This window comes from Phycomyces blakesleeanus, assembly GCF_001638985.1.
Source record: "Phycomyces blakesleeanus NRRL 1555(-) unplaced genomic scaffold PHYBLscaffold_8, whole genome shotgun sequence".
In the NCBI taxonomy this organism is placed as follows: domain Eukaryota; kingdom Fungi; phylum Mucoromycota; class Mucoromycetes; order Mucorales; family Phycomycetaceae; genus Phycomyces; species Phycomyces blakesleeanus.
The window spans coordinates 207,063-227,188 of NW_017265141.1; the positions used below are offsets into that span (position 1 = coordinate 207,063).

General features: G+C 37.0%; 5 protein-coding genes across 5 annotated transcripts; 3 read left to right on the forward strand and 2 right to left on the reverse strand.

Moving 5' to 3' along the window:
* Window positions 1-983: 983 nt before the first annotated feature.
* PHYBLDRAFT_111666 (hypothetical protein) lies at window positions 984-2,405 on the forward strand (the record flags this gene model as incomplete). Its single annotated transcript, XM_018428227.1, has 1 exon — window positions 984-2,405. One exon carries the CDS (start codon window positions 984-986, stop codon window positions 2,403-2,405), a length of 1,422 nt encoding a protein of 473 aa, XP_018292712.1.
* Window positions 2,406-4,100: 1,695 nt separating this feature from the next.
* Window positions 4,101-6,097, reverse strand: PHYBLDRAFT_61272 (hypothetical protein; the record flags this gene model as incomplete). Its single annotated transcript, XM_018440781.1, has 7 exons — window positions 4,101-4,573; window positions 4,701-5,321; window positions 5,401-5,421; window positions 5,512-5,650; window positions 5,814-5,823; window positions 5,905-6,030; window positions 6,087-6,097. The coding sequence occupies 7 exons, from the start codon at window positions 6,095-6,097 to the stop codon at window positions 4,101-4,103; spliced, it is 1,401 nt and encodes a 466-aa protein (XP_018292713.1).
* A 464-nt stretch (window positions 6,098-6,561) lies between these two features.
* Window positions 6,562-9,818, reverse strand: PHYBLDRAFT_61271 (hypothetical protein; the record flags this gene model as incomplete). The annotated part of the gene is made up of 13 exons (XM_018440780.1): window positions 6,562-6,641; window positions 6,739-7,078; window positions 7,179-7,248; window positions 7,374-7,582; window positions 7,680-7,832; window positions 7,939-8,102; window positions 8,163-8,447; window positions 8,564-8,837; window positions 8,904-9,038; window positions 9,140-9,300; window positions 9,368-9,472; window positions 9,611-9,689; window positions 9,765-9,818. The coding sequence occupies 13 exons, from the start codon at window positions 9,816-9,818 to the stop codon at window positions 6,562-6,564; spliced, it is 2,109 nt and encodes a 702-aa protein (XP_018292714.1).
* A 681-nt stretch (window positions 9,819-10,499) lies between these two features.
* On the forward strand, window positions 10,500-13,045 carry PHYBLDRAFT_167024 (hypothetical protein; the record flags this gene model as incomplete). Its single annotated transcript, XM_018435554.1, has 6 exons — window positions 10,500-10,622; window positions 11,200-11,313; window positions 11,478-12,070; window positions 12,164-12,205; window positions 12,329-12,638; window positions 13,016-13,045. 6 exons carry the CDS (start codon window positions 10,500-10,502, stop codon window positions 13,043-13,045), a joined length of 1,212 nt encoding a protein of 403 aa, XP_018292715.1.
* Window positions 13,046-14,269: 1,224 nt separating this feature from the next.
* PHYBLDRAFT_29012 (hypothetical protein) lies at window positions 14,270-17,403 on the forward strand. The gene has a single exon (XM_018439936.1). The coding sequence runs from the start codon at window positions 14,448-14,450 to the stop codon at window positions 17,151-17,153; it is 2,706 nt and encodes a 901-aa protein (XP_018292716.1). The 5' UTR covers window positions 14,270-14,447; the 3' UTR covers window positions 17,154-17,403.
* Window positions 17,404-20,126: the final 2,723 nt, after the last annotated feature.

Here is a 20,126-nt window from a genome sequence, read left to right on the forward strand (position 1 = left end):
CTAGCAAAGATGTCGAATTCAACGATTATACATATGAGCTCACTGCCTCTGACCTTTACACCTTCCGTGTCGGTGGAAATGCTACGACTCTCGTCCAGACCCCTCTAGGAGAGATTCAGCTTGGTGGAGTTACGTTCGAAGTTCCTACAAGTCTTCACGGCCTCCAGTTCTTGAACAGCTCAGCCACGATTATCAACAGCCTTGATGTGACAGGTGGCCAGTCTGACCATCTTGAGCTTGCTATCAGTGTTACAATGTCCAACCCTTCAGACTTTAGCATTTCTACTGGAAACGTATATCTCGCTATGATGGCTAATGATGTTCATCTTGGCGTAGTAACTCTCAATAATCTCAAGTTAGACCGAGGCGATAATACCGTTTTGACAACAGCCACTTTTGATCCCAAGAGCTCCGATGTCGGTCAGAATATATTGAGCAGTTTCGTTATGGGCAAAGACAACAATGTTCATATCGGAGGCTTTGATAAGTCTACAGACATTGCATCTCTTGCTGACGCTCTTGGAAGCATTTCAATCGATGCCGTTCTTCCAGGTCTCAATGCTTCTTTGATTCAGACCGCTTCTCTGTTGGTTCAGCCTGACTCACCGACAACAAATATCGTCAATGTTCAAGTCGGTATTGCTAATCCGTTCACTACTGGTCTATCGATTACAAAGGTGGTCTCATCAGTATCCTTCCAGGGTATGCCGATTGGAAACATTGACCAAGATATTAGCAATAATCCCATCGTTGTTTCTGGGCATGTCACTGCTCAATCTTCTCCTCTTTCTATGACAATGAACATGGAGCCGGCAGTCATTGCCTTGCTTCTCCGCCAACTTGCTGTAAAGTCAGACATGGATCTCAAGCCCCTGGATGCACTTCTTGGAATGGGTGGGTTCCACATTGAGGGTCAGGAAGATGTCACGCCCACAGCTGATATATTCAATACTTTCAATATATCGAGCTATGTAATGGATGCTATGAAAGCCCTCCAGGTCGATCTCCAGTTATCCACAGAGTTAAACATTGGGCAGTACACTGACGGACTTCAGTTCTCTCAAAGTAATGTTGCGATCACTACCGATGATTCAGTTACTCGTCTTATCCCTATCGTTGGTCAACCCATTGTACAGCAGATTGTTGATGGTGCCACCCTGTCCTTTAACACCATCGTCTTGTCCGCCCCAACTGATACCAACTTTAAGCTTGTTTTGAATGGCGCAATCGAAGGAACCGGTCCATTCTCGGCCCAGATATCTTTCCCTCAAGGACTTACAGTTGCATGGCAAGGGAAGACTCTTGGTAGCGTGACTATGGATATGATACAGACAAAGCCGGATGAAGGTGCTCAGTTCAATCTTCCCGGTGAATTCACTGTAACAGATCAGGATGCTATGGGTGAATTTGCCAGTTATTTGATCAACAACAAGGACTTTGTCTGGGACATTTATACAGACTCTGTTAGCGTCAATGCACTTGGATTTACTTTTAGTGCTATTCACATGGAGAAGTTTGTCACGCTATCTGGTACCAATGGATTCAAGGATGCTGTAGTAATAAACTCTTTTGATTTGCCGTCAAATGATCCTGATGGAGGTATCACTCTTACTGCCAAGTCCACTATCAAGAATCCTAGCCAAGTTGGCTTTGATCTCAACGGCGTCAGTTTCAACGCCTACTATGATGGTGTACTCCTTGGCCCCCTCGGATCTGAAGGTGCCGCTGTATTCCCTCCTCAAGGAGCGGGCGATCTTAGTATGAAAGGCCGTCTTATTCACCAGGATTCTGCCGAGGGTTTAAAGGCTGTCACTACAGTATTCGAGAACTATCTTGCGGCCAATAATTCTATTGTTACAATCGAAGGAGCATCTGCCTCTGGTCCTAACGGTGAAGTTGGCTGGCTTACTGCTGCTTTCAAGACACTCAAGATCGAAGGTGTTGTCTTACCCGGTCCAGCAACGAAACCCACCCTTATCCCATCCGTTACAATAAAGGATATGGAAATTGACTTCACAAAGAGTGCTTATTCTCCTCCAGCAAGCTCTAAGCAGATTCAGGCCCAGATCAAGAATCCCTTTGGCTTCCCTCTTAGCGTAACTTCTTTAAATATGGACGCCTTTGCTTCGTATGATGGTAAAACGGTTGCTGAACTCAAGATTCCCGACGAGAAGGCTACAACAGACAGAAGTGGCATTGTATCAACTCAATTTGACAATGTTCCATTTGCCTCACCAGACAGTGCGCATTCTGGATTTGACAGTTTTATTTCAGTTTTGACTTCCACGGCCCAGGCTCAGTTTGGACTTTCTGGTACAGCCAATGCACTGACCAGCACAGCTGCCGGTGATCTTCAGCTCAATAATATCGGGTTTGACGTACAAACTTCTTTGGCTGGTAAGTGACGTACAATCTACAATATACAGAAACAAAAAACACATTATTAAATATTCTTATAGGCCTGAACAACTTTGGAAACAAGGCTTCAATTCTGAGTTTGGATGTAGTTGGCGGTACTTCTGAATACATCATTATCGAGTTGAGCGTGTCCTTTGCAAATCCTTCCCAAATTGCTATCACAATCGGCGACATATCGTTCAGTGCCCAAATGAACGAGTTCAATGCTGATGTCGGAGAAGTTACTATCAAGGATACTGTAATCAATCCTGGTACAAATACCTTCTCTGCCGGTTTCCACCTTAGCAGCACCAATAGCAAGGCTGTCAGTCAGCTTCTGAGCGACTATCTTACCAATGCCAAGGTTCCTCTGACCGTTGTAGGAAGTTCAAAGTCTACCTTGATTGCATCACTTCAGCCAGCTCTCTCGACTATTAAGCTTTCTTCAGAGATGAGCGGTATTCCAGCATCTCTTATTGCCAGTACCAAGGTTGTGACAACTATATTCGATGTAATTGCCAAGAAGGGTGATGCCTATGTTACCTTTAACAATCCTCTCAAGACAAAGTATGCTCTTAGCGAGATTCATTCCGTTATTACCTTCGAGGGTGAAGATGGTCCCTTCCAAGTTGGTCACATTGATTACAGTATTCCTTCCCCTCTGGTGATCTCTGTTGGTGGAACGACTACTTCTGAGGCCTGGCCCCTTTCTATTGATGCAGATCTTGGTCAACTTCTCGAGCTCCTGACAAGTAGCAATAAGATTGTCAACCTAGCACAGAATGTCACTACTATCGTTGGAGATGGATTTACCTCTGAGTTGTACTACTACCAAGACAAAGTAGGCACAGAGATCGACTTGGAGTTATTACCTGGTCTACAGATCCCCCTTGGGGCCAATAAAGCGCAAAGGCAAACTTTGCTTTCCGACATTATGTCCCGTATTACAGGAAAAACCACTAGTACTAATACAACATCTGATGCATCTGCTGTGCCCGTGCCTTCCTCTGTCTATGCCTCTGCTACAATACCTGTTACAAGCTCTACCCCCAATTCTAGCTCTAGTTCAACTTTGGAACCTTCTGCTGAAACAACAAAAGAGCCTGCAGCCACTAAAACTACAGCTGCCGAGACAACAAAAGAAGCAGAAAAGACTACTCAAGCTGCCCAGTCAACTTCAACAGATAATTCTGCGCAAGCTACTGAAAGCAGTGAGCCAGAAAAGGGCCATGGTCTCTTTTGGCCTTTCAATCTATAAAGTAATCTAATGGTAAGTCATAGTTGATTTCACTTTCACCATTTCTAACATAATTACTTTTTGTAGGCTCCTTTTAATATATATATATATATATATATATACATTTATTCATATTTTATTTAGTACTTCTACTTCTACTCATACACACGCATATATATAATATAATAAATCTATCAAGACAAGTTATTTTTTAATTCACATTATTATCAGCAAGATCGATTTTTTTTTGTAAAACGTGTATATGGCTCAACACTGTCAAGAAGCCATTTTTTTTAGTATCGACTGTTATTGATAGCTCTCCTATTGTTTATTGAAACGAGGTTCGCATCGTACAGAGCTATTTATTTTCTTTCCACAAGCATTGTAGCGGTACGCTTCAGCCAACTAATTTTTGTGTATGTGAAAGTAGGAAGAAGCAAAATTTATACTTAGCTATAGTGGTTTTTTAATTGATAATTAATGAATCATAAGAAGAAAAAAAGTAGTATATACTTGCCAATTCGTTAATCCCTGAAACATTCATCACAGGAACATCAGTTTCTACATTTGTTACCAGATACTGCATGTCCATCTGCGGGAATCGTATGCAGTGTATCATTTTGGAGAAATCATCATTAATTTGTCTTTCATCTTCACAATCTCTTAGTTGCTGGAAGGCTCGCTTTCTCAATCTTAAGCCAGATCTATCGCCTGATTCATTCTTTGCTGCTAGATAATGTTGTTTATTGTCTCTCCATCTGAGAGCAGCACGGTAGAAATCGACTTCCTTGACATTTGAGGTAAGTTTGTCAATCTGGAGTGTTCTTATTGCCCATAGAGCTTCTAGGTCTTCCCAGGCTGAGCTTTGGAGACAAGCGATACAATTTCTTCTCAAATAGTTCTGACAGAAATTTTGAACGTCTTCATTCTCAAGAAGCTCTTTTATTCACGCGCACACACAGGAAAAATAAAATATTATTATTATTATATTTATTTAAAGATATAAGATATATTCTTCGATTTTTATTTTGTTTCGTTGTGCTGTGCTATGCTGTGCTATGCTTACCTGCATGATTCCATATCAGCCATAGATTTTCGCGTGTAACTTGCGTCTGTAGGTAAGAAAAAGCCTGGTTACATATGTCGTGAAGTTGGAATTCATCGGCAGCTTTTGATATAGACAGGGCTTCAAACACATCCTGTGCCTCAAAGTTCGACGTATAGATGAGCATAAGTATCTTCTCAAATACTCCCGGGTCTGTTTCGCGAATGGTGATTTCATGTCCAGAAGATTCGCTCATACCACTTGTGAACAGATTTTTGAACCATACTGATGCCGATGCAAGAACAACTTTGTGGCCATAGAATAATCGCTCTATCGGGGTAGTATCTTTTCCTTTGGAGTCAATTTTATGTTTGTGTTTTTTAGATATTACAGTACTTGTGCTTGGTTCATCGCTTTCTTTTTTAGGACAGTTGATAACGCGAATAATAACATCATGAAATTCAGGTGATCCAGCAAAATGTTCTAGCTTTGGCACAAGATTTCTAGGTATATCCGGCGAAATGGTGAGCAGATTTTCTGTCTCTTTCTTTATGCGGATGGATATAACCAGCTGACTCTTAATCAGGTAAGGAGTGATGTCTTTGAGTGCTATAAAACTAACCCACCCACGCTCATCGAATGCTAATGAACGTATGCAGAACAGAACAATCAGATTTTATTAGCACCTTATAAAGAAGTGTACTCCAACATATACTCTTACAGTCCATTATTTCATCCATCTCTTTATAAACAAAATATAAAATGATTGCAAGGGTTTTGCTTAGTATGTGTGCATACATAAAGATCTTCTTGTAATTAGTAGTGTATTTACCTTTAGTTATCTTTGGATCATAAACACACGAGTGTAGATTAGCATGTTCGATTGAAACAGTTGCCTGAACAACTCTCTTTTGATCTGAAGAGCTTCTTGAAATATTTGCTTCTTTCAAGCAAACAAAAATTTCGAGGCTCTGTGTTGTAGGAACCGTTTAAACAAGTAGAATACATGAGTTGCAAATAGTTTGTGTCTACTATACCCGTGGATATTCTTGGCTTCCTCTAAAGATCTACATAGGAAAGGACTCAATAAACGCACGGTTTTAATTCGTTAAAGAAAATAAAATATGATCTTACAGATATAAACCTATAAAAATATGTTTCGTGAGTACAGTACAGTACTAAAATAAGCCATTTGAATATATATGATTATAATTGTCGCCTTTACCATGTACACCCGTTGATATTAAAGCAAGGGCTTATTATTCTTTTCTTGTGTGCTATCATTGTGAATTCTGGAATTGTCCAGTAGTATCCAGCAGCATCAACATGGCCAACAGTACTAAAAGGTGTCCTTGTTTGTTATCAGAAATCTAATGGTTGGTGCACAAGGACCATAGTATCCATTACCGTCCGTTCATTTCTTTTAGTTAATGATAAAGATCCAGTAAATTAAGAAATTACGAAAAACCAACAATCTTCTTTTATATTCTCTGCCTATATATCTATCTATTTATTCATCTACTTGTGTATTTGTTTTTAATCAAATATATACTACTTTCACTAAAATTACGCTGCGTACAGGTTTGTATAATTGAAGAATGAGGCTGCCATCCTGGTTGGTTTATCATGAATTAATATTATCAGAATAAAACAAAGGAATACATTTGATACATCTAAATAACAAGAGTTTGCACAGCTCATTTTTCTTTACAGTCTAAAATGTCTTGTAAAACCCCACTATATAATTAATATGAGAATTGTTTCAGTGCCTTTTTTATCTTGAAAAAAAATCTATTTAGAAAATAATACAAATATTCACAAGTAATTGAATAATAATTATTTATTTATTTTATATATTTTGTATATATATTAATATACACATTTATAGGGAGCTAACGTCTAACAAATTCAGATTTTTCAACTTTTTCAAAAGTGCATTCTCTTCCATTGATTTTGATGAAACTATTAAGAAAAGTAACGCACATATATATATATATATATCAGATTGGATGTCCAGATTAATTGATCGCTTTTTTGTTTGTTTGTTTGATAAACTTACCTGTCTTTTCAAACATTTCTTTACAAATTAGGAAGCTTGGGTGAGACTTGTTGATTTCTGCCATGGCTATCAAGCATCTACGAGACAAGTGCCACTGCTCTTTCCTTAGATAGACTTCAAACCCAAGGGCATGTGTTTCTAAAAGATCAGGAGCCACACGCTGCAAAGGTTCAAGAAATTTGAGGGCGTCCTCTAATGGTGTTGTTGTTTCTACATATTTCGTCTCTTTATCTTGTGTATCTGACAATTCACCATCTTCCTGAAGTACGGAATTTAATCTTCTGTTGGCCCCTTCTTCTGTTGCATCTAGTTTTTGTGCAGCGTCAAGGGCAAGATAGGCCTAATATATATATATATGTGTGTGTGTGTGTATTAAATTGAGTACTTGTTTGCTGTACCGCTAACAGTCTATTTCTTTTGTTTTTTCTTTTGGATATTACCTTAATAGCTCCCTTGGCTGCTTTTATATAATAAGGATGTTTTCGGAGTGTATCTTCCCATTTGAGTAGTCTATAGGGACAATACAATTGATCAGTCAAGCAATCAAGCAATTATACAAGCAAGCGATCAACGAACAAATGAATCAAATGTACAGAGCACATTATATATACAATCGTGGCTATTTCACAACTTACTTGACGTAAGTTCGAAGGGTATTTTTGTGTAGACAATATGAATGAATTCCAAACTCGTTGTCTTTAAAGTCATTATAAAATGAGTCGATAGTTAAGAAACGATCGATAGCTTTTGCGTAGTTTTCTTTTTTCAAATATGCCAATCCTTCTTCAAGAATAAACCACTGGCATTGCATGTCCAGCAGGCTTTTTCTGGTATTTGTTCGCTTCTACAAAAGGGGGAGGAAAGGAGGTCCTGAGTATCTATATACACAATTGACTCACACGCACATATACAAAAAAGAAAGAAAGAATATTAACTCTTACCCCAAGAAACATTTTAAAGAGTTCTTTTGCCTTTACAATATAACCAGCTCGCATCATGTATTTTGTACACTTTGAATTAACAAAACGGTCTTGTAAATCCAATTTACGTGCTCTGTTCATGACCCTAGCGGCTGTCTCAAGATCGCCTTGATGCTATAGATCATTTTTATTATTATTATTAGCATTAGTATTATTGTTAATGTTTCTGTTTCTGTTTCTGTTTCTGTTTCTGTTTAAATTTTAGATGTAGATATCTAACCTTTAATATCCTTGCTTGTGTCATGTATAGCTCAACAATAGTTGGAGTGTGATTGATGGCCTTTTGGATGTAATCAAGAGCTTTTTCTCTATCCCCAAGAAAGTCATAATGCTGAGCAATGTAATAAAGCGACCATAATAATGCAGTTGGTGGTTCTCTTGAGTCTATTATCATAACCGTATACTGTGAATACTTTTAATTTATTGATGTAATCGACTTTTTACCTTTGGCATTTCCATCAAATGACCCTGAGTTTTCGAGTTTACGCACAAGCCCTAACATTATTTCTTCAATTGTATCCTTCTTCTCTGTGTCTCTATAATATTTCTTTAATCTCGCAAAGAGGGAAGGAACACCTTTACGAAGACTCTTTTGGATGATGTCTTTGACTTCCAATGAAAATTCATCTGGGGTTGCGTAATTCAATGATATATCGGCTATTGTATTTGAGCGAGGGTAGGACTTCATTAGATTCAACAATAGATTTCTTGCCCATGTACGCATATTATCTTTTCGTAGAAAGTAATAGAAATAACATATGTAAGTCAATAAATAAATACATTAGTGCTGATCATAATTTCATACCCATACACAAACGAGTTTTCCTTTTCCCATTATATATTACCTTTGTTGTATCCTTTGACGGCTAAAAGACTATTAATGTATCGAGAATCATATGGATTTTCATATATCAATTGTCTGTAGGTTGTCTCAGCCAATTCGATGTTCCCGGTTTTTTCTAATAGATAAGCTTGTTTCTCTTTCCAGGATCTTTGATCTTTTACGACATCCTTGATTTTCTCAAGATGATCCAGTGCATCCTGATATTTTTCTTGCTTTTCGAGAATATCGGTATAAAATAAAAGTACTTCGGATTGATCGTATTCTGATGATGTTTCCTATTTGAAATCAATAAAGCACACATGTCAATTACTTTTTATTATTGATTATTGTTATTTGCTAACCATCAATGTGTCGCAATAAGAGTCGAAAACCTTGGCAGCTATTTCCGGTTGGTCTAGCAAATAGCATAAAACACCCGTACCGATCCAAAAGGATGGTTCATTATGAAGCTGATACAGCAACTTTTTTCTAGTTTCCTATAAACATAATATTATTATTATTTTTTAAGACAAAATAAAAAAAGGAAATGTGCACTCGTTATGTCTATAATTACTTGACACTAAATAATGAATCTTACCAATGCTTCAGAATACATTCTTAAATGAGTTTGAACACAGGCATACTCGTTGGTGGTCTCAATGTCAGTAAATTCACTTAATTCGGCTGCCTTTTTGTAATATTCGAGGGACTCTTTCACTCGACTATCTTGAGTAAGCATATATCCATAAGAGCGCCAGCCTGTTTTGTTTTAGATTTAGTTTATATATATAATAGAAATGTTGTGTATGTATGCCCACTAGCTTACATGCAGAGGATTTTGGATCATATTCAAACCCTTTTCTAGCAAACTGATACCCTTCATCCTTATAACCAAGGTTCCACATCAACAAGCCTTTCAAGGACAGGGCATCTAATGTAAATCCAAAACAACAACAATAATTATTATACTTTCTTCTCCTTTTGTATGTATACCCTATCATTATTAAGTGCATAATAATCATAATAATAATACAAATAAGTTTAGATATATATGCATAACTATTTATACCTGCTTGTTTTGGGTATTTCTCGAGCAAAGTATTCATAAGCACTAGACCGGCAAAGTAATGCTCATTCTCATAATATTCCTATCATATTATGTCGCTAAATCAGTTCAACAGTACATAGTTTTATTTTCTTTTTTATTTTCTAATGTGTCATACCATGGCTTCCGCAATGGATTCATAACATTCCAAGGCAATCTCTGCTTCGTTCATTGTTCAAGATCTCACTGTTGAAGAAAGCCCTTTTTTTTTAGTTTCTTTCTAAAATGTAATCGGGAATCCCATCTCTCTTTCTCTCTCCTTTTCTTTTTTTTTATTGTCTGTGACGATCCTTGGAGGTGGGTTAAGCGGATGTCGAAACCAAGGATGATGTTCATTTGTGTTATTGACGATTGAACATGAGAATCGTTTAATAACATGACAGAAACATGTATTCCTTGGTGAGATTAGCATTCAATTACGTAAATGGCTTGTTGCATAAAAACAGATTATTTGGAACATTTCCTTTTGTTGGTTAAAAATAATGGTAATAATGAGTTTTATAAGTAAATAAAATAAAACATGTTTGTGCATGTGGATATATCTCCATGGCAATTTAATTACATGCTTAATTCATGTTTTATATAACACTTTGCTATTCTATCAATGATTTTTATTGTATAATGGCCATAATATTCACTATCCAAGCAAACTGTAAATACAAGTATGTGGCTCTCATTTTGCCACGTATTGAATTACTTGGAGCATACAGTTCATTCCAAAATTAAATGAAATGTTTTTGAAGCTTAATTTTTGTCTTAAAAAAAAATCCCATTTTCAGGATTCCATCTTACCATTATTTTTAATTTTTTTTTTAGAAATTCACACACACACACACACATATAAAATATATATATGGCTTCAAAGCTCGTTCATAATATTCTTGAGCTTACGATATCAGAAATGTTTGGAGATAAAAGATTATATAATACAGGAATTGGCTTTATGGATTCCTTCTTTTTGTGGTTATTATATATTGTAAGCATGAAATCACTTTTTAGCATAGTTGTACTACACCAAAAAAAAGGGATAGAAAAATAGCGATAAAATCTAATGAATAGATATCTGTATTTTATAGACAATCTTCTTTAATACATATATTTGAAAGAAAAGGCAAAATTAAAATTAGTATAGTCTCTGTAGTGATTCTCACTCTCAGCTATTGTATTCAAAATATTTAGAATATTTCAATAAACCATTAAAGTATCTCTTCTCTCCTGGTTTTATAATTTTTACAACACATTGACATTTGATTTTTGTCGGAGTATAAAATACAAATCCATAAAAAATATTGATCCCTTTGCCTTTGCCTTTTTCTTTTGCTTCTTAGCATCAGCAACGCACTAGTAATTTAGACAATCAATCTCACATTTTCTTTCTCTTTCTCTTTACCATCCTCATCCTTCTTATTTTCTCTTTTATTACCAAGTTTAAATTTTAAGCTACTCTTGCTGTCACCATGGCTTCTGCAAGTACAAAGAAAATTAATGTCTTTTCTTTATTCTTTTTTAAATTAATTCATTACGACATGTGTTTGTATGGGCAATTTTTATAGCTCTTTTTTGAAGATTACGAATTCCCAGCCGAATTGTACCAACGAGACACTGGTGATTTCACTATACCCGTTCGCACCCTTCTTGACTTTACACCTCACATATTAAAAGAGATTGTTAAAAAAGAAGCAGTTGAGTGTAGTTTGTAGCTGTAGTTGTTGTCGTTTTTTTTATTAAATAATGAATGTTAATGTTAAGCTTTGAATCATTATAAAAACTCATTTCACTAAACTAAATTAAACTAAATCAATTAATGGTTTATTTATTTATTGCTTTGTAGGATCAAGAACCTATTCGACCTCGACAAGACAGTGGTTGGACATCATTTGACTTTTCGAGGAATCCGATTGGAAAGCATGCATCAAAAATATCTTCTGAAAGAGTATCAGTCATTGGCGAATTTATTATGGAGTGTGCTAAAATGTATATGGAAACACAGCGATCAGATCCTACCATGAGTAATCCACGCCAACAACGCAGATATGAAGAGGAAGAAGCAAAAAGAAAAGCAGAAGCAGAAGCTAAAAAAAAGGCAGAGAAGGAAAAGAAAGACGAAGGCAAAGACGAAAAGAAAGAACCAAAGGATGTACAAAAAACTGATGAGCAACAAGGAAATGTAAATGGGATGCTCCTCAAGTCGGCAGCTGTAGTTGGTGCATTATCAATGTCGGTCTATTCAACCTATCACGCAAGTTCATTGCTGGGAGATGTGAAGTTTCATGATCAACTAGAGCTTTTACTCACTCATGTTGAGGGTATCGTACAAAGCACAAGCGTATGGATCAGTGAAAGAGAGAAACTCGGGGACTTTGTACCAGAGCAGGTTAAGAAAGATCTCAGTCAATTGAAACAACTGATAGAGTATCTAGGAAGGTGAGTGAGGCTTATATGTATATAAATTAAACAATCTTCATGGATCAGAGATTATTAATTTGTTTTTTTTATGATGATAATGCGGAACTATAGGTTGGATCCAAGGTCAGAGAAACGAACTGAAGCAGCGGGCTGGTAGGAAAAAAAAACTTATTTATTTATTCATTTTAAAAAAAAAAGAAAACTCTTAATCCAATACTCGAAATTCAAATATTAATGTCAATGTCAATGTCAATGCTAATACTTGTATGTCTATAGGGGAATTGGTGCGGTAGGAAGTCTTTCAGTGCTGGGAGGCGTTGCGTATGGTAGTGCTGCTATAATGACCGGCGGGGCTGTTGTAGTCCTTGGAGGACTATTGGTGTCGGTCTCTACTATGGCACGTTACTCTGGAAAACGAACTGAAGGTGCTCGCGTAGTACTTGAAGGTCAAGTACGATCTATACTGGAGACATGCAAGAAAGATCAGCCAGCAAGACAAAGGGTTATTAATAACGGATTCACTGCCCCTGAACTACCAGAGATGCCTCATGTACCCCAAACAGATCCTCGAACCAGCACTGAAAAGGTAAATAATAGAGATAGTAGAAAAAATGAATTTAGAAGAAGAATATATATATTTTTAAAGATATTTTGTGTTTATGATTATAATTATGATTATAATTATTTTTACCAACCTATTTTCTGCTTATCAGAAACGCACTGATATAAAATCTGCTTATGCTTACACGAGCTAAATCCCGGTCACTTCAAAGCGAATGTCTCCATTATATATGTGTGTAGTGTATTGTAGTGTAGTGTAGTGTGTATTTATGTTTGATCGCTCGCTAGGTTCATTAATTATTTACTTTGATTCCTGATTTGCTCTCCCTTCCCTTTTTACTGTAATAAGGAGGTTTGTGGTAAAGTGCGACATAATTTGGAAATCATAAATAATTATTATAGGTAGAAGAGAGTTTTGATCTCTACATGTAAATAGTAGTTTTTTCCTTGTATATTCAATATATATATATATATATATAATACACAGCTCTAACAATACAACCACCCCACTGAATATAATATATGTGTGTGTTAAACTTTGGTGTTTTTTTTGAGTACCATTGTATCTATTTAATACTCATACGTTTATGTGTTAAGCTTGTAAGGGTGTTGAAATTGGATAATAATTTTCAAGGCAAACATAAATATATACATTTTCTCTCTCCTATATATTTATGCAAATAAGCCTTTGTCTTTGTGCGTGTGTATAGTTTTTTTTTAAAAAGCCGTCTAAGTCGAGCATATTTATCCATTAAATATATATATATGACACTTTTAATCGGTCGATCTATTGGATAGCAAAGATGTTTTCTGAGTAATGAAGCTACCAAAGAAAAGAAAAAAGTCCTGCAATCTTTAATGACGATGAGGATATTTCTCATTAACGTTACTTGCAAGGTCTCAGATGAAATAATTTTTTTAGCTCAATATCAATGTAAGATGTAATGATTTGGCCAGTTAAAGAAGACTATAAATACTTCTTTACTTGTGAAACTAAACACATAAAAGAGAGTGATTATAGATTCTTTATTCTTGTTTCAAAATAAATAAACCGGTTAGTGTATATGCTAATCTATCCAGTTATGATTATATTATGTGTTTGCCTCATTTCAAAAGGCTTGATATTGATACTGTCTACAAAAATCAAGGATGAAATGAATATATAGCCTTCTTGTCTAGCATAAGAAAATAATGTTTCAATCTTGTATTTATGTATTTATTTCGATACAGTCCTTGGATCAAAATAGATAGAGTTATACTTTGGTTTCGTATGGTTTTGTTCAACACAAACCTTCTGAACTCTTTGTTGATATTTAAGGAGTGTATGTGTGGGTGGGCACGTATTTGGGTATAGCTGTGATAGTTTATCTCAGTTGGATAGTGTGAGAAGCATCATGAATATACTAGATTTCTGCAAGTATGTTCTATACTGCTTATTCCAGAAGTATCTAGATACCCTTGCGGAATCGAAGGGCCTTGAAGAACATTTTTTTTTCTTCATTTAAAATTTTCTATCATGCAACATTCGATGGAGTTATTGGGTGATCGGAGTAAAATTTTTCTAGGGTGTTCCAGAAATTTCCCAGCAAAAGCTATAATTTTATATATATACACCCAATTTTTTTTTGCATAAATATAATTTTTATATATCTTTACATCATATTTACCAAATACCTATCTATCTATCTATCTATCTATCTATTAATTCTTTTTTTTAAAAAACACTTCTTTCTCTTCTTTACTTTAATACATTCAAGCCAAACTTCACTACATCACACTACACTACATCACACTATATTATACTACAAACCAACCTCAATTCATCTAATACAGTATGAGTGGAATGAATTTTACTGAAAAAGTCGAAAAGACTCTTGCAACTGCTCAAGCTCAGGCGCGCGAATTCTCGCACACTCTCTTGCACCCTGCTCACATCGCATGTGCCATGTTTGACGATGTTGACGGACAGTCCCTGTTCAAGTCGATTCTCGAGAAGGCTGGTGCCGATCCCTCTCTGGTCGAGCGGGGTTACAAGAAGCAGATGGTTCACCTTCCTGCCCAAGATCCTCCTCCACCTGAGATCAGCATCAGTCCCCAGACAGCCAAACTGCTCCGTAATGCCGAGAAACACATGAAAGACCAAAAGGATTCCTACATCTCCATCGACCACCTGATCCTTGCCTTGGCCGACGAGACCACAACATTCCAGCCGATGAAGGATGCTGGTGTGACAAAGAAGGCTCTCGAAAGCGCAGTCCAGCAGGTCCGCGGAAACAAGCGTGTGGATAGCAAAAACGCCGAAGAGGTCTACGAGTCCCTGTCAAAGTATGCGATTGACCTTACCGAGATGGCCCAGACTGGAAAACTCGATCCTGTCATTGGCCGTGACGATGAGATCCGTCGTGTAATCCGAGTGCTCTGTCGGCGTACCAAGAACAACCCAGTCCTGATTGGTGAGCCTGGTGTCGGTAAAACTGCGATTGCCGAAGGTCTGGCACGTCGTATCGTCGAACGAGATGTTCCAGAGTCCCTGCAGTGCAAGTTGTTCTCGCTCGACATGGGTGCCCTGATTGCCGGTGCAAAGTACCGTGGTGAGTTCGAAGAGCGTCTCAAGGCCGTCCTCAAGGAAGTCAAGGAGTCCGAAGAAGGCATCATTCTCTTTATTGACGAGATCCACACCGTCCTGGGTGCCGGTAAAGGCGAAGGTTCAATGGACGCTGCCAATCTGCTCAAGCCTATGCTGGCCCGCGGTGAACTTCGCTGCATCGGTGCAACAACCCTGACCGAGTACAAGGTTATCGAAAAGGATCCAGCCTTTGAACGTCGTTTCCAAAAGGTCGATGTCGGAGAGCCTTCTGTTGCTGCCACAATCTCTATCCTGCGTGGTCTCAAAGAACGCTACGAGTCCTACCATGGTGTCAAGATCACTGACTCTGCACTAGTCGTTGCCGCCCAGCTCTCCGACCGTTACATCACCACCCGTTTCTTGCCCGACAAGGCCATTGATCTGATTGACGAGGCTGGTGCCAACACTCGTGTCCAGCTTGACTCAAAGCCAGAGGAGATCGATGTTCTTGAGCGCAAGCACTTCCAGCTCGAGATTGAGGCCATGGCGCTCGGCAAGGAGAAGAACAACAAGGACTCGCAGGAGCGTCTCAAGGTTGTCAAGGAGGAGATGGCCAAGATCCAGGAGGAGTTGAAGCCCCTAAAGCTGCGGTACGACATGGACAAGGGCCGATTGGACGAGATCCGAGACTTGAAGCAAAAGTTGGATGAGCTGAAGCGCAAGGCTGTCGAGGCAAGAAACCGCTATGATCTAGACTCTGCAGCTGATATCGAGTACTATGCCATTCCTGATGTCGAGCAGCGTATCAATGCCCTGTCTGCCGAGAAGCAACGCAAGATGGCTGAGCAGATGGCCAACGACACAGCCGGCCAGGCATCGACAACCGGTCAGTTGGTGAGCGAGATTGTCCGACCTGAGCAGATTATGGAAGTCATCTCTCGCTGGACTGGTATCCCCGTTCAGAATCTGGCCAAGAGTGAGCGAGAGAAGCTGCTGCACATGGAGGCCGAGATTGGTAAAAAGGTGGTTGGTCAAAAGAGAGCAATTGAGTCGGTGTGTGATGCAATCCGTCTTTCGAAAGCTGGACTGCAGAATCCAACCAAGCCACTGGCTAGCTTTATGTTCCTTGGTCCTACTGGTGTTGGTAAGACGCTTCTTTGCAAGACCCTGGCTGAATTTCTGTTCAACGATGAGCGCGCGATGATCCGTATTGATATGAGTGAGCTTATGGAACAGCACAGTGTTGCAAAACTTATCGGAGCCCCTCCCGGTTATGTCGGTCACGAAGACGGAGGTTTATTTGAGGCAGTCCGTCGCAAGCCATATGCTGTTGTTCTTCTTGATGAACTGGAGAAGGCACACAAGGATGTTGCAAATGTGCTTCTGCAGGTGCTTGATGAAGGATTTATTCATGATTCCAAGGGTCGCAAGATCGATTTCCGCAACACGATTATCGTCATGACATCCAACCTTGGAGCTCATCTTTTAGCCGAACAGTCTGCTGCAGGAGGCGACCCGGATTTGATTATTTTGAAAGAGAGTATTCTGCAGATTGTCCGCCAGCACTTTAGCCCAGAGTTCACGAACCGTATTGATGAGATCGTGATCTTCAACCGCCTGACTGAGACGAACATTACAAACATTGTGGATGTGCGACTTGAGGAAGTCCAAGAGCGCCTGGCCGATCGTAAGATTACCCTGGATGTTTCAAAGCCTGCCAAGGAATTACTCGGAAAGGAAGGATATGAGCCTGTATTTGGTGCACGCCCGCTCAACCGTCTTATTCAGCAAAAGGTTCTCAATCCATTGGCACGTCTGATTATCGATGGAGGTGTACGTCCTGGCGAGGTAGCTCATGTGGGATTGAACGAGTCTGGCAAGCTTGAGGTTTTGCGCAATCATGAGATCCAATCTGACTACGAGGTTGAAGAACCCATGGAAGAAAATAATGATTCTGATGAAGACATGGACTAAAAATTTAAGATTTTATTTTCTTTAGAATTTTCTTTCTTTTCTTTGATTTTCTTGCTTTGATATTTTGTTACAAAAAAAATTATGTATTATAAACAACCTTTTCTTACTCACTCACTCACACAGATATATATACTTCTTTTATACATATACTTTCTTTGATTTTTTTTTCACTGTTATTTGTTTATTTATTTATATAGTATATTTTATTATTAAAATAATAATTGAATAAAAAAAATTTCTTTAAAATAATAATAATAATAATAATTATAATTATGGATCCATTCCAAAAATTGACTATTGGTCAATTAGGACAGGTAGGAAGGAAGGAGAATTATGGGAAAATAATTATGATTGTGGAAATGTAAATATATATATATATACATACATGAATATAATATTCTTGGGGGTATAGATACACACACAAAAGAGAGAGAGAGAGAAAAAGTTAGAGTGGGAAAGGGCTTTTCTCTGTTTAAGGAATATATTCGATATTAAAAAATGACACTTTTTTATTATAGCCATGCGTTGGTTAGTTTTATTCCTTCGATTTTTCCTTTTTATTTTTTGTTTTGTCTTCAAACAAGCAACGAAGGGTATTAGAGTTTAATAGACTTCTTTGGTTTCCATGGTTTTTGTGTGTAACAGCCCTTAGTCGTTGTATGCAATATAAAAAAAAGTATAGTTTAATTGTATTTTATTTATTAATATTAATATTTTACTTTAAAAAAAATTATTCTCATTCTCGGTTTATAGGGTTAATATGAGCAAAAATATGTGCGAGTGTGAGTGTGGTATTGAAAAAGAAAATCTGTTGGTTGGTTGGTTGGTTGTTAGGTTTAGTCTCACAAAACAAAAACAAAAAAGGTTGATATAGTTATTGTACATCCATGAACGGGATAGGTCTTGTACTTCCCGATCAGCATAAGAAAGGGCCATTGGATTACCTGAGTGACAGGACTCGATATCCCAATGTGGATAGTCAAAATACATGCAACAAAATGAAAAGATAGTCCGAAAGTATTACAAAAAAAACAAAAAAGAATGGTGTGAATAAGGAAGGTTAGACCATGATGAAGACGAAGAATAACAAGAACAAGAGCAGGAAGGACATGAAGAAGAACAAGAAGAATAATACTACCAGGTCTATGCTGATCCTTGACTAGCTTCATAAAGATAGATTTATGCATGAGTCCTTTGAATACTCTATTAGACTTTACTTGATTAGTTGCTTAGCTACCTGGTTATTTATTTGCTTAGTTACCTAGTTATTTAGTTGCTCAGCTACTTCGTTATTTGGTTACTATGTTACTTTGTTGCTACGTTACTTTGTTGCTACGTTACTTAGTTGCTTTATTTAATACAAGAGGTATTTTAATTTATGTTTTTTTTTTATTTATTTCTGTCATTATTAATAGTATTGCGTATTAATAATTATTTTATATGTGTACTTCTTCACCGGAGTTGTTCCTTTCTTTTTTCCTTTCTTTTTTAACAGTTCTGACTTTTCAACTATCCACTTCCACTTATATAATTAAGATACTACATACGGAAAGAAATATAAGATTGGGTTAGTGGAATGGGTGAGTCAATAGGGTATAAAAGAAAGGCACACAAAAAAATTCGTTTTAGTTTTGGGTCCATATTAGGAATAACTAAAAGAAGTAAGAATAAGGAAATTCTTATTAATTGAAAATCATTATTAACAGATACAATGAATAAATGACGATAAGAATAAAAATAAGAAATAAAAACTCCCCGTTATAGAGAATAATTTATACACACAGACAAATGGACAAATAGGCAGATAAAGATAGACAGGCAATTACAGGCAATTACAGGCAATTTGCGTACATGTAATTTGCATACATGTAATAAATAATAATACCAATTATGTATCAATATAAAAATATGTATGTAGGTAGGAGGGTGGGTTGTTTTTTGTTTTTTGTTTTGGTAAACAACCAACAATTGTAACAACTCTGGATTGGACTGTTGATGTGACTATTCAGAGATCTCTTACCAATGAGTTTGTAAGAACAATAGGAAAAAACAAGGAAAATTACAAATCCTGTTACATATTTTCAAATAAAAATAAAAATAAAATAAAAAATAATAATTATGAATAATGGTGTAAGAAAACCTGTTACCACTCTATTGTTTCTCTCTACCCAAATGTTATCTAGGCTACCCTCATAATTTAATTCTAACCATTTTACTATAGTTGTTTATATGTTCATCTTTATCTTGATTTGTACAAAATCCAACTGTGATTTGGTAATATTTATGTAGTTTGTATAGTTTGTGTACGTGTACGTGAATGTGAATGTGAATGTAAATATATATAGATTTATATATTATGTTACAGAATAACTTGGCATGGTCTCCGCCTAGAAATATCGAAGGGAAATATTATAATATTTCCTGTCAGTAATAAGGCTTACTATATAAAATAACGCCCCTTCTCCTCCAATAACAACTCCCCCTCACTCTCCTACCCCTCCTTCTATATTTCTTTCTTTCTTTATACTACCTGTTTGTTTATGTTGGTTGAATGGAAATGTTGTATTATATAGTAATTCGTGTGATAAATGCAATGCTATCAACATACTCCGTGGTGATCACTGTAAACAAAGAAGTACATAGCAGACCAGTACACAACAGAGCAGTGCATAAGCACAGCACACAGAATAACAGCAGTAGGATATATCCACAGATTATATATGCAGTATTATAAAATAAACATATAAATAATATAATATATTTTATATAAGCCATTCTGTACTTTATTGTGTGCAACAATATATCACGAGATCTGTGCGTTAAACGAGTGAAAAAAAAATAAGAAAAAAAAAATAAAAAAATAAAAAGGGGGGAGTGGAGTGGGGGAGAAAGGGACTTAATTGGGAAAATAATCGTGTGTTGCTTAGTATTTAAATCCACTTTATTTTTTGTCACGGTCTATTTTTTTTTCTT

What these genes read in the sequence shown, in the direction of transcription:
- PHYBLDRAFT_29012 (XM_018439936.1), top strand. Translation starts at nt 14,448, where the DNA reads ATGAGTGGAATGAATTTTACTGAAAAAGTCGAAAAGACTCTTGCAACT.